Source organism: Ictidomys tridecemlineatus, chromosome 7, assembly GCF_052094955.1.
Source record: "Ictidomys tridecemlineatus isolate mIctTri1 chromosome 7, mIctTri1.hap1, whole genome shotgun sequence".
NCBI classification, from domain to species: domain Eukaryota; kingdom Metazoa; phylum Chordata; class Mammalia; order Rodentia; family Sciuridae; genus Ictidomys; species Ictidomys tridecemlineatus.
The window spans coordinates 166,119,139-166,134,048 of NC_135483.1; the positions used below are offsets into that span (position 1 = coordinate 166,119,139).

At 34.3% G+C, this 14,910-nt stretch overlaps 1 protein-coding gene across 8 annotated transcripts in view; it reads right to left on the reverse strand.

Annotated features, from left to right (window-relative positions):
- The window catches only part of Als2 (alsin Rho guanine nucleotide exchange factor ALS2), a 74,883-nt gene that overhangs the window by 36,536 nt on the left and 23,437 nt on the right, over positions 1 to 14,910 (reverse strand). For 7 of the 8 annotated variants that reach the window (XR_005738068.2, XM_078017850.1, XM_078017849.1 and 4 more), the window contains 5 exons: positions 14,546 to 14,903; positions 11,659 to 11,827; positions 10,704 to 10,800; positions 9,502 to 9,579; positions 5,825 to 6,007 (listed from right to left, as the gene is read on the reverse strand). Coding sequence is in view for 7 of the 8 variants with exons in the window: in XM_078017850.1 (XP_077873976.1) it covers positions 5,825 to 6,007; positions 9,502 to 9,579; positions 10,704 to 10,800; positions 11,659 to 11,827; positions 14,546 to 14,903 (885 nt within the window). In the remaining variant the exon portion in view is untranslated. The remainder of the gene's footprint in view (positions 1 to 5,824; positions 6,008 to 9,501; positions 9,580 to 10,703; positions 10,801 to 11,658; positions 11,828 to 14,545; positions 14,904 to 14,910) is intronic. The other variant, XM_021735673.3, reaches the window with a different exon arrangement.

The following is a 14,910-nucleotide window of genomic DNA, read 5'->3' on the forward strand; positions in this document are numbered from 1 at the left end:
ATATATCTGGACCTAGGTATTGTTATATATATCTACTTCAATTTATCTCTAAGATACTTTTTATTTCATATTACAAGTGCTTAGAACCATAGACATCCTAGATATATAGATCCAAATGACAGCTACAAGTCTCAGTAACCCCTTTTGCATGACATAAGATTAAGGAGAATGAAGAAGAACCTTATGCTATATATGAAATTAAGAGTCTAGGAATTATCTTGCCTTCTTGAAAGTAAAACAAAAAGGAATTTCCTTTAAGAAAACAGGGGATATGTTTCAGGATGTTGCTCTGGGCAAGTATTTTTTGGCTATCATCCAAAAAAGTATAAAAGAAAAAAACTAACAAATGGGATTATAACAAACTAAAAAGCTTCTATACTGGAAAAGAAACAACAGAATGAAAAGAAAATACTGTACTTATAGAATGGGAGAAAATACTTACAAACCATCCATCCAACAGAAGATTAATAATATAATAATAATAATATGTAAAGAGCTAAAAAAATTCAATAGCAAAAATCTTCCCAAAATCCACTGAACAAATGACCTAAATAGCCTTTTCTCAAAAGAAGATACACAAATATCTAACATATATGTGAAACAATGTTCAACATCATTAGTTCATCAGGGAAATGCAAATTAAATCATGAGATATCTCACCAAGTTAAAAGAATTATCAATAAAAAGATAAATGCTGGCAAAGATGTGAAGAGAAACTCTCATACACAGTTGGTAGGAATGTAAATTACTTCAGCCATTAGAGAAATCAGTATGAAGGCCTCAAAAAATTAGAAATAGGTCTGGGGTTGTGGCTCAGAGGTAGAGTGCTCTCCTAGCATACGTGAGGCACTGGGTTAGATCCTCAGCATCACATAAAGTAAAATAAAGACATTGTGTCCGCCTATAACTAAAAACTAAATATTAAAAAATTAGAATTATCATAAGTTCCAGCAATCCCACTCCTGGATACACACTCAAAGGAATTAAAATCAGTATGTGAAAGAGATATCTGCACTAGCATGTTTATTGTAGCATTATTCACAATAGCCAAGATACAGAATTAACCTAGATAGATGAATAGATGAATGCATACAGAAAAAGTGATATATACACAAAATGAAATACTATTCAGCCATAAAAAAGAATGAGATACTGTCATTTGTACCAGCATGGATGGAACTAAAGGAAATGTCATTAAGTCAGGTACAGAAAGACCCATAAAACATGTTCATGCTTACATATGGAAACTGAAAAAGTCAATCTCACTGAATTTGAAAACAGAAGCATGGTTACCAGAACCTGGGAAGGGTGTAGGGGCAGAAGTGATGGAGAAAGAGTGGTCAATGGGTATAGGGGTGTAGTAAGAAAGAGTAACTTCTAATGTTCTATAGCATGGTAGGATAACTGTGGTTGGCAAAAACTGAATATCTCAAAATAACTAAGAAAGGATTTTAAATGTTCAACAAAGAAAAGATAAATGTTTGAGGTGACAGATATACCAATTACTCTGAATTAATCATTATACACTGTATACATTTATTGAAGGTCACACTATACTCTGTAAATGTTTAATTAGTATGTGTCATTAAAATAGATTTTTTTTTTTTTAGGGAAAAGAGATTTCTGTAAAAGGAATTTTTTATCATCCACCCATGATACCACTGAACGTAAACATGCAATGTCTTTATTTACATATCTTTATTAAATCAGCAGGCAAAATGTATACACAATGCAAAGTTAACATCCCATGGTAACCAAAGATATATATTGGAACCTCATCCCTTTCATCATCCTATTTCACCCTTATCTAACCTGTGGACCTTTCAAGGAGAATATGGTCAACAACTACAACTAATCAACATGCTGAAAAAACAAGCATTACATAAGTCAAGAATCAAATCTTGAACAATGATGCCTTAGATCTTGTCCTATAAGATCTTACTAGCCAGAAAAAGACTAAAAAGCACTCCATAATACATATTATTCAACAAGATAAGAAATACAAAATGTAGGAGCACTAAGGGTTAATTTTCCTATGGCATGTTCCTTTGAGGATATGAGTTATTTGAATGAGGAACACAAAAACAGAAATAAATCAATGATTTACATTTATAAAAAGAAACACCAAAGCAGAAAAGCAACACCAAGCAATGTGCCCAATCAAATGCAGAAAAGATATAGAAGTAACAAGAAATCCCACATATAGCTTTTTAATTTAGAACTGGATTATTTTTATAAGCAGTAGAAAATAAAATGAAAAGGTAAGAGATCAGGGGAAGCAATGAGAAACAGCACTGTTAATGGTCTGTAAGTCTGTCATAGTCTGCCACTAGCCCTTCTTAGGACCCTGCAGCTTTTACTTCCCACTAAGAGAAATTCATCTACTCTATTTGTATACTAATTTAACTGAGGGCTCCCTGAAACACAGAACTTCATTGTGAAATGTGCTTTTCAATATACTGACATGAGGGTATTAATTCAACAAATACTTATAAAGTATGTACTATGAGAACCAACTAAGGACACAACAAGGAAAGAAAACTAGACCAATATCCCTGATGAACTCAGATATAAAAATACTTAACAAAATATTGGCAAATCATATTCAATAACATATTAAGAAGACTGTACATCACAACCAAGTTGATATTATTCCAGAGATGCAAGGAAGGTTTGCCAGGTGCAGTGGCACACATCTGTAATTCCAACAGCTCAGAAGGCTGAGATAGGAGGACGGCTAGTTCAAAGCCAGCCTCAGCAACAGTAAGGCATTAAGCAACTTGGTAAAACCTTTCTCTAAATAAAGTACAAAATAGGGTTGGAGATATGGCTCAGTGGTTGAGTGTCCCTAAATTCAATCCCTGGTACTCCAAAAAAAAGGATGGTTTAATATACATAAATTAATAAATGAAAGACAAAAATCACTTAGTCATCCAAAATAGATCCAGAGAAGGCCTTAGAAAAAAATTCAGAACACATTCATGATAAAAACACCAAAGAAACTAGTGATAAAAGGAACCTACCTCAACATTATAAAGGCTATATATGAAAAATACAAAGCCAACCTCATAATAAATGGGGGAAAATGAAATGCATTCCCCTTAAAATCTGGAACAAGACAAACATGTATACTCTAACCTCTCCTACTTAATATTAGTGCTAGAAATTCTAACCAGAGCAATTAGGCAAGAGAAGAAAATAAAAGGGATAAAAAAAGGAAAGGAAGAAATCAAACTGTCACTGTTTGCAGATGACATGATACTATACATAGGAAATCCAAAAACTCCACCAAAAGACTGCTAGAGCGAATAAACAAATTTAGCAAAGTAACAGTTTATAAAATCAACATACAAAAATCAAGTTTTCCCATAGAACAACAATGAATCTGCTGACAAAGAAATCAGAAAAACAATTCCATTCACAAAAGCCTCAAAAAAACAAACAAACAAACAAACAAAAAAACCAGAAACACAAACAAAAGAACACCCTAGAAATAAATCTAACCAAGGAGGTGAAAAACCTCTACAACAAAAACTACAGAACACTGAAGAAAAAAAGTGAAGACCTCAGAAGACGAAAAGACCTCCTATGTTCATGGATAGGCAGAATTTATATTGCTAAACTGGCCACATTACCAAAATCAATATATAGATGCAATGTAATCCCCATCAAAATATCAATGACATTCTTCACAGAACTAGAAAAAAACAGTTCTAAAATTTATTTGGAAGAAAGACCCAGCAAAGCAAAAGCAATTTTTTTTTTTTAGTTGTAGGTAGATACAATACCTTTATTTTATTTATTTATATATGGTGCTGAGGATTGAACCCAATGCCTCACATGTGCTAGGCAAGCACTTTACCACTGAGCCACACAACCCCAGCCCCTAGCCAAAATAATTCTAAGCACAAAAAGCAATGCTGGAGGCATCACAATATCTGAGTTTAAATCATATTACACAACTATTGTAACAAAAACTGCATGGTACTGCATAAAAGAGGTCAATGGACAGAATAGAAGACACAGAAACAAACCCACACATCTACAATCATATGATTCTGAACAAAGGTGCCCAAAATATACATTGGAGAAAAGATAGCCTTTTAAACAAATGGTGCTGGAAAAACTGGTTATCCACAGGTAGAAGAATGAAACTAGACTCTTATTTCTCACCCAGCACAAAAGTTAATTCAAAATGGATCAAGCTCTAGGAATTATACCAGAAAATATGCAACTCCCAGAAAATGTAGGGTCAATACTAGCAATTAGGCACAGGCAACAGTTTTCTCAATAGGACCCCTAAAACTCATGAAATAAATGCCAAGAGTTAATAAATGCGACAGCATCAAATTTAAAAGCTTCTGCACAGCAAAGAAAATCATTAGAAATATGAAGAGAGAACCTACAGAATGGGAAAAAAAATCTTTCCTCTTCTGACAGAGGATTAATATGTAGAATATATAAAGAAGTCAAAAAAACTTAATACAAAAAAAACCCCCAAATAATTCTATTAATGGGCAGATAAATTAAACAAATACTTCTGAAAAAAAAAAGAAGTATAAATAGCCAACAAATATATGAAAAAATGTTCAACATCATGGGAAAATACAAATCAAAACTTTAGAGATTTCTTTTTGCAGGGGGGTTGGGGGGAGATTTACTAGGGATTGAACTCAGGGGCTTTCAACCACTGAGCCACATCCCCAGCCCTATTTTGTATTTTATTTAGAGCCAGGGTCTCACTGAGTTGCTTAGTGCCTCACCATTGCTGAGGCTGGCTTTGAATCAGCAACCCTCCTGTCTCAGCCTCCGGAGCCACTCGAATTACAGGTGTACGCCTGGCAAACCTTTAGAGATTTTATCCCAACCAGTCAGAATGACAATCATCAAAAATATAAATAACAATAAATGTTGAGAAAGATATAGAGAAAAAGGAACACTTTCACACTATTGGTGAGACTGTAAATTAGTACAGCCATTATGGAAATCAGTATGGAAGTTCCTCAAAAGACTAGGTAAGGAACCATCATAAGATCCAGCTTGATATTTATCCTAAAGATATTTATGCAAAAGATATTTATCCTAAAGGATCAAAGTCATCTTACTACGGTGATACATGCACTCCCATGTTTATATCAACACAATTCACAATAGCCAAAATATGGAACCTGCCTAGCTGTCTATCAATGGATGAATTTATTTAAAGAAAATTCGGTATATACACAAAATGGAGTTTTAGTCAGCCATAAAGAAAAATGAAATCATGTCATTTGCAGGAAAGTGGATGGAACTTGAGACTATTATGTTAAGTGAAATAATCCAGACTCATAAGGTCAAGAATCATGTTTTCTCTCTTATGTGGAAGCTAGAGAGGAAAAAGGTAAAGAAAGGTGGGGGGTGGGGATATCTCATGAAAACCAAAGATCAGTAGAGGAAAGGGACCAGGGGGTGGGAGGAGGGTAGGAAGGGAAGAAGTGCTGGGGAGCGATGCTGGCCAAACTCTATTGTTATATTGTGTACATGTACAAATACATAATGAGATGGGAATCTTTACGTATAACTATCATGTACCAATAAAGGAATCTGGAAAGATTTTTAAAAAATAAAGTATGTACTATGAGGATACAGCAGTGAATAAAAGCCTAAATCCCTTCCCTCATGAATCTCACACCATAGTAAGGATAGACAATACACAAAACAAGTAAATTACACAGTAATACGCATGCACTGCTATTTTATAATAATAGGCATACATACAATTAAAAACAGAATCAAAGACTTCTCGTGTTACAGAATGTGGGCCTAAGATCCAATTACTGTTCACCTTACTACAGGAGAGAAGTACTGGAGTCTTAGTACCACTGGGATTCTCTGGATGGCTGTCACCTTCTTCAGGGTCCTGCCGGCCACTGTAATACAACCCAGGCTGGAAGTCTTCTGTATCCACTAAAAACAGGGAATAATCCTGGCCTGCAGCTACACTCCAGACTCCATTTTCACCATTTACCTAAAATGATCGAAATATACTGTCTGAGATGAAGATAATCAGAAAGAACCTCAGATGCACAGAACCAAAATGTTAGGTTACTTAAATAGGCATAGCACAAAGTCACTCAGCAAAGTGTGCAATCAAATGCAGAACAGATAAAGAAGTAGAAAGAAATACAACGTTTAGCCTTTTCATTTAGAACTGGATTATTTTTATAAAAATCCGAAGACTGGTATCTAAAAAGGAAAAACCACAGATCTAATTTTCTGAGTTATTTTTGGAAGCCCCAGAATAATCTGTGTTACAATCAAGAGGCTCAGAAATGTCTGGAGCCCCATTCTAAAAGTAACAGCTAAAATACACCTTTGTCCATCCACATTTAGTTGTGTGCAGAAATATCAAGGTAAAAAGAAAAAAAAATTAAGGCTATATTATCTTCTTTCTAATAAACCTTGGATGCTAAAATGTAGTTTCCCAATTGTAATTTATTACCTTTCTGATATGAATTCACTATGCCAATTCCCAGAATGTTGAAATAGGCAGGACCCCTAGAGGCCCATCTGTGTGAACCTAGACCAGTGGTTTTCAAAGAGTGGTCTTTGTTGTAGCTACTACAGCAGAAACAATCACCTGGCAATGGTTAAAAATGCAAATTCTCTGGCCCCAGAGTTACTGAGGGTGGCATCCAAAATTCTGTTTTAACAATCCCTCTGGGTAATTCTGATATGTGCAAATGTTTGAGGACCATTAATTAAACCAATGATTTTCAAAGCTGAGGTTCTGCCTAATGATTCAGGAACTACCATGGAAAGACCAATGCCAGGGAATTCCCACAAACCTTCAACTAAGGTGGTTCTATCGTGATCTGTTTTATATATCAAATTCGTCATAAATTAATTTGAAGAACGTGTACTGCTGCAGAACTACTTCCCTAAAACCTCTAGACCCAGCTTTAGCCTTGACTCCAACCCTGATAAGAAAAAAAAAAAACCAGATGGCATTAGAGCAGATTATGCTAAGTGAAGCTAGTCAATCGTTAAAAAACAAATACCAAATGACCCCTTTGATATAAGGGGAGTAAACAAGGACAGGGTAAGGACGAAGAGCTTGAGAAGAAGATTTACATTAAACAGGGATGAGAAAAGGGGAGGGGAGGGGAGGGGGATAGTAGAGAATAGGACAGACAGCAGAATACATCAGACACTAGAAAGGCAATATGTCAATCAATGGAAGTGTAACTGATGTGAAACAGCAATCTGTATACGGGGTAAAGTTGGGAGTTCATAACCCACTTGAATCAAACTGTGAAAGATGATGTATTAAGAACTGTGTAATGTTTTGAACGACCAACAATAAAAAAAAAAAAGAAAAAAAGAAAAAAAAAACCAATCTGTTGATCTTTTATGTCTATACAGCTTCCGTCTGATTCCTGAGCTGATAAACAACAACAACAACAAAAAAAACGAGCAAAAACTAACTAAAATCCTAGTCCATTAGATCCTTCCTATCTAGATAGGCTCCAAGCACAAGGTGACTGTGCAAGTGGTGATGGGGGTGCATGCGTATCTCCACAACTTCATACCTATCCTTTTCTGCTTTTCAAGCCATTCAAGCCATTCAGTTACCTGACTTCTGGGTGGGTCAGCACCCAGAAGATTTTAATAGGAAGAAACGGAGATTTTAATAGGAAGAAAAAACTCATCATCTCAGTCTCTAATCAAAACTAATTCAAATTTTACTGTCTTTACTTTTAATTTTCTCAGACTGATTGGAATCACTTCAAAATTCATGTTTACCCTTCCCCAAATTAAAAAAATAAAAAGGTGATGCTATAACTTTTACATATACAATTAAAGAATTATGAAACTGAGACCTAATAACAAATTCTATTCTTCTCTGACTCTAAAAATGTTAAAAGAATATTTGATTTCTAGGGTCTCTAATGCTATACTTTAAAACTTTCCTTAGTGTGAATAAGTATACTTTCTATTTTATTTAAATTAAAAAAAAAAGAAACAACAATTTGCTATATTTTTGTGAAAACAGAAACTGGATGGTTTATTACTATGTCATATACTGAAAATATTTAAGATTAAACTAGACTACCTGTTCTCTGATGCTTTATTATCTTTACTTCCAAGTAAAATTAAGTTCATTGAAAGAAAAGGCAATATGGAAAAGTCTTAGTGATGGATACATGGTAAACATTGCATATATGAATTAATGGAATATTTATTAACTATACTTTAAATTTGAATCATGTTCCTAAAATTGAGCCAACTATCCTTTTTTTATTTTCTATCACTCTCAATAGAAAGAAGATGCCTTCAGATGGGGGAGATACTAGAATAAAAATGCATAAAGAAATGAGATCCATATCCCATGCACCTACCTTGCCCCAACCAAAAAACCAAAACCCTTGTAAAAGAAACTAATATTATTAATAAGAATTTGATATTTCTTCCAAGTGTTGAAAAAGGTTGAAAAACACTATTCCAGATTTATATAAAAGGGACTAGAAGCTACCAAGCTCTTAACAACATTATATAATAAAAACCATTCAAAAACAGTGAAAAAGTGACCTATACTTTTTAGTTTTATTACAGAAACTGAAAAGACTTACAAAAGCATTTTACTGCTAAGTATGTTACAAAACACACACACACATACACACACACACAACACCACAAAATGTTATATGAAAAAGTCAAATTGAAGTGAGAAGTCAAAAAGTAGACATTTTACGAATAAAGCTCAGAAAATATCACAGTCCTAACATTTGTTTTAAAAGAAAGTACTTTTAGTCAGGCATGGTGGCACATGCCTGTAATCACAGTAATTTGGGAAGAATGAGGCCGGAAAATTTCAAGTTCGAGACCAGCTTCAACAATTTAGTGAGACCCTCAACAATTTAGCAAGATTCTGTTTCAAATTAAAAAATAAAAAAGTCAGGAGAGGTAGCTAGTGGTAAAGCACCCCTGGTTCCAATTTCTAGAAAAATACAAAATATAAAAGAACTTTCACTTTTTGATTTTTTTTGCCTTAAAAAAGACAAAAGAACTATAAATATTCAGTGAACAGTTATGGTTAAAAAATTAAAACTAACACATTTGGTAGGGAGTACTTGATTCCAGGGTCTTATACATACTAGGAAAGTGTTCTACCATTAAACTACATCCCCAGCTCATTTTGGTTTTTTTTGTTTGTTTTTTGAATTAGAGTTGCCCAGAGTTGCCCAGACTGGCCTCAAATTTGTGATCCTTATGCCTCAGCCCCCAGAATAGCTGGGATTATAGGCATGTTCCACCATGCCCAAATAAAACATATTTAAAAAGCATATTTAGCTTGAAAAGAAGTGGCTTCGTGTTACTAGAAAAAAAATTTTAAGGATCAAAACAATATTCGGCTACAAATATACAATTCCCCTAATTTTTTTGTAATTAGAAATAATAAACATGAAAGTATTATAATTTAGAAGTCTGAGTAAATTGTTATCAAGCTCAGAAAAGTACCTTTGCAAGACGAGGAACTGTTGTTGGAAAATCGGAATGCCCAAGTTGACCAAAGGTATTGCTACCCCACGAGTAAACCTACCAGAAAAGCAAAAGAATGGAGATAAGAGTTGTGAATCTGATCTTGCATATCAATTTTGAACCTTTCAAATCATTAATGTATATCAATAATCATGCATAATTACTCATATTATTCATTCACTCTTTAAAATAACAGGTATTTTAAAGTAACATTAGAAGTTACTTGCAAAGAAAGTGATAAAAAAAATAAAGGTAAATGCTCTGCAGAAGGGAAACTATGGAATGACCAGAAAGCGTTTGGTATATGAAGTTCAGTGTCACTATAGGAAAAACAAAAGTATCTGTGCTCTACCAGAGACAGCTGAAAACTGGATCACAAAGATTATGTTAAATGAAAATGTTTTTTGTTCATAGTGATCATGAAAATAATTCATGGTCCTTGTATAAGACTGTGATGATAGTTAAAAAAGGAAAACATTGATGAATTAGCCACTTAAAGACAATTACTAGTGTGTTTTGAGAACATATATTCTTCCAGAAATTGTTAGGTATGTGAAATCTAAAATAAAAATCAAATATTTAAAAGTTTAGGACAACCTGCTATCAGATCCCCTCTTGCCCTGTGAGAGTTCTCTTTTCTTCTCATTTGAATAAATCCTACTCCTTTCAAAATAGGAACGGGGGAGGGAGGGTAGCTAGAGTCCTTCACTGGCTTCTTAAAAAGATAAGAGAATTGGTGAAGAAGCCATTATCTGAATATATTTAAGAATAACTTAAAACAACTTATTTTCTTAGAAAGGTTTATAATGTCAGAAATCACTTTCAAGTCCCATGATTTCAAAAGAAAAATGCCCTTTTTTTGTGTATTACTATGGATTTTCTTCATCAAAGAACAAATCAACAATATAAAACAACATTAAATAAATAATGCTTCTTGGTAAGATAGACCAATGCTAAATGCAAGCTCTATTATCTGGCATTTGTGATTTAAGAATATCTTAAGCTACAAAATTTCTCTTAGCTTACTTTCTTCCTGTGTAAAATGGAAATAGCACCATGTAATACATTCAAAAGTTTAAATGAGATGTGACATTTTTGCCTGACAGAGCAGGTACTCAATAAACCATTTTTGCTTTATGTGGAATGGAAATAAGATCAGCATTTAAACGGTTTATCTTTACCTGGGATTTGGCAGTAAGTGCAAGAGAATGGTAACCACCTGCCTCCAGGTGGATCACTTCTTTACCATCCAGACACTTTACACACAATGGCTGAAGCCTTAAAGATAAACACACAAACATTACAAAATCAATGTATTCTCAGCAAGAATTATGATCTTGCTCAAATTATAGGGGCTTTTCAGTAAAAATGAACATTACAATAACACTACTCCAAATTTTATAAATAATTTTAGAAGGTTTTTAATTCAATTTTTAATTCAATTTTTTCTATTGAATACTAATGAACCCCCATAAGTCAGAATATTTTAAGAACCACAGAACTACAAATGATTCATTATAGCAGAGGGTATACTAAGGACACAGTAGAACATAACTATACAAGTGGGTGAGTTAAAATTTTTTTTTTAATTTCATAGTATCCTTCACTCTGCTAAGAATAGACATTTATATCAACCCATTGTTTTAGACAATCATTCCATTACACATCTTCAAGCTTCACAAATATATACTTTTTAAGATAAGTATTTCTATACTTATATTAAACATAATGATAGTATAGTTATTTTGACAGTGGCAGAGAGATATCTTTTGGATAAAATAACCTTGGTATTACCGCATAAGTTAAAAATTTTAACTATTCAAATGATGCAATGAAATATCATCTTATCTTTAACATTGCTTTTTTTTTTAATTCCAAGATCAACATACATCAAAGGAGACATGGAAAAGTATACCATGAATACTTAAGTCCTTATTATTAGGAGCAAATTCAAGGCTAAAGTGAGTTTTTTGTTTGTTTGTTAGTTTCGTTTTTTAGCAGAGTTAATGATGCATTATAACCTGGATCTAGAGGGACTGGATTTCTTCTAAGAGGAAATGGACATGTAGAGACCTTCATACTCAGGCAGTTATTTGTTTAATCCAACTTTTATCAGTAAATGCTTGTTGCACTTACCTAGGCAGAACATCGCCATGCCCCAACTGCCCTTCCTTTCCTTTCCCCCAGGTCCACACCTCTGTTCTCAGAGAAGGCAGAAGGGCATCTGCTTCTCCACTATATGTGGGAGTCAGAACCACTGTCCTGGTTTTCACCCGTGCAGCTTTTCTTAAGAGCCTGGGAGATACTAAAAAAGAAACCAGAGATAAGATAAAGGAGCAGAGAGCCAGGGAAAAGATACAGTTTTCATAGAGTATCATAATTTAAGTATACATAATTTTGAGATCTCTTTGACCCACAGATGTGGAATATTTATTTTGCCATGTCATTAACACACTTCCATGCTAAAGTCAAATTTTACTTAGTAATCTAAAGCATACCTAAAAAAATTTTATTTTTCTTCTCTCTCTTTAAAAATTATCTGTGGAGCTGAGTGTGATGGTGCATGCCGATAATCCTAGGGGATTAAAAATTGAGAATTTTTCAAATAAATACATTAACATGGTATTTTTTTTAAAGAGAGAGTGGAGAGGAGAGAGAGAGATAGAGAGAGAGAATTTTTAATATTTATTTTTTTAGTTCTCGGTGGACACAACATCTTTGTTTGTATGTGGTGCTGAGGATCGAACTCAGGCCGCACGCATGCCAGGCGAGCGCGCTACCGCTTGAGCCACATCGCCAGCCCCTTAACATGGTATTTTTAAGCATATTTTGATAGGTTCTCTGAAAAAAGGGGGATTTAATAGTCATGTACATTTGTAATAAAGGACTTATTTATTTATTTACTTACTTACTTACTTACTTACTTATTTTGCTGAGAATTTTGAACCCAGTGCCTCACACATGTGGGACAAGTGCACTTCCACTGAGCTACAGCCCCAGTCCCCTAAAGGACTTATTTTAGATAAAAAATTTCAAAACTTGTATGGTAGAAAAAGGCTTATAAAATATTAGTATTAAAAGCTTTTGCATTTTGCCTGTATATTTCAAATTATTTTATAGAGAAATAATCTTTTGAAAGGATGCTGCCATCTTTGTAGTATTCAAAATTATAACAAACATACACCACACTATGTAAATCTTATATACCAATATGGTTGCAAGATAAATTTTGAAAAAAATCATCAAAATGTCACTAAGTGCAGACCTATTCACTCATGAACTTAGTCATTAACTTGTGGGCCACCACAAAGTGATCATCATTTCTTACATTCTTTTCTGGTTAATGTACAATTTGTAAGCATAGAGACCCAAATAATCTACTTGAAGCTTCTTCAAAGATGTACTACAGATTTTTTTTTTTTTTTTGGTACTGGGCATTGAACCCTGAGGCACCCTCTCTGTCCATCTTCAAAGCAGTAATATCAGGATGAGCGTTCACACTGTCCTTTCTCTTGCTTTCTTCCTATTCCTTTTATTGAACCCAGGGACGCTTAACCAATGAGCCACATCCCCAGCCCTTTACGTTTTTTGATTTTGAGACAGTGTCTTGCTTCAAAAGTTGCTTAAGGCCTCACTTAATTACTGAGGCTGGTCTTGACCTTGTGATCCTCCTGCCTCAGCTTCCTGAGTTGCTGGGATTATCGGCATGCGCCATCACACCCAGCTCCACAGATAATTTTTAAAGAGAGAAAAAATAAAATTTTTCTAGGTATACTTTAGGTTACTAAGTAAAATTTGATCTTAGCATGTAAGTGTGTTAGTGACATAACAAAATGAATATTCCACATCTGTGGGTCAAAGAGATCTCAAAATTATGTATACTTAAAAAGCTAAAGGACATTTAAGATGAAAAAATTTTAATTCTCCTACAGACTTAATAGAACCCAAGGGCTTTCTTATATATCATATATATATATATATATATATATATATATATCATACATAAAAATCTAGTGGCAATGAGAATCAGGAGATCGGATAAGAGAAGTACACAGTGGCACAAGAAACTGTGGGAAATAGATCAAATGTAGGGAACAGGGCCATAAGAGGTAAATTTTAGTCAGGCTAGGATTTCTAATTTTGGAGCTCTACACAAAATGGTATAAATCAGGGGTTGGTAAATTATAGATCATAGATCAAATAAGGCCCACTGTCTGTCTTTATAAATAAAGTTTCATTGAAATACGCACTTCATTTATAGACCGTCTGCAGTAGCATTTATGTTATAACAGCATAGTTGAGCAGTTATCACAGACTGTGTAACCTACAAATCATATTTCTCTTTGGCTCTTTACAGAAAAAATTTGACAACTTCTAGTCTGACCTCATACTTTTCAAATACTAATGTCACACTAATCACCTCAGTACCTTGTTATAATGCATGTTTTGAGTCAGTAAGTTTGGGGAGAAGTCTGAGATTCTTCCTTTCTACCAAGTTCCCAGATAATGCTAATGCTATTGGTCTGCAGACCATTTCAAGGAAGCAAAAGTCTACTTGGCTGAGATTACAAAACTGATTCGAAAATGCAAAAGAACCCCAACTGTGTAATATTCTAAATACTCTGTAACCACATTACTAATGGTTACAGAAATGAAGTTTTCTCTTATTGAAGCTTAAAAATTCACTTACCCAATGCTCTTATCTGCAAACTCATTGATTTAGAGTAGAGGTCCCAATAAGGAAATAAGGCTACTGCCACATTCCAGAACAAATAAGATTCATAACAAGGTTCATAAGCAGAAGCAGACATCAAGAAAAAATTATGTTCTATAGTTATTTCTAAAGCAAAGCATATAAAAAAGGTGACCCTTTTTTAAAAGCCACCATTTTAATAAAACTATATAAAGTTTGAGTATGTCAGCTCCATAATCAGAAAACCTAATTTATTATAATATAGCATACAGTACTGATAGCATCTACAGTTCACCAGAAGTCAGTTCACAAAGCTGGTTATTTCCTTACCTTGTGACAGTAATCCAGGGAGGGAGAGTCTTCGACTGCCTCCTTCTGATTCTTCTTCCCTGATATCCACAAGACTTGAACTTTTCTTTCCTTGCATTGACTCCTGTTTAACCTGTTCTTCTCTGCTGTCTTTCAGACCTTCTGGGCCTATGGAACTACTGCCTGCCTGCGCTCCAGTTTCACAAGGGGCTGTACTATAGAAGTTCATAACTTTCTTAAGAGACAAGGCCCCAGCCTCATAGGTAGCAGCCACTCTCACACCAACAGCAGATGCACAAGAGACCACCAGGCTGTTGAGGGCTGAGGTGCTTGTGGTTGGTGGGCTGTGAAGATTAGGAACTGCTTCTTCTACAAGAGGCTAAAAT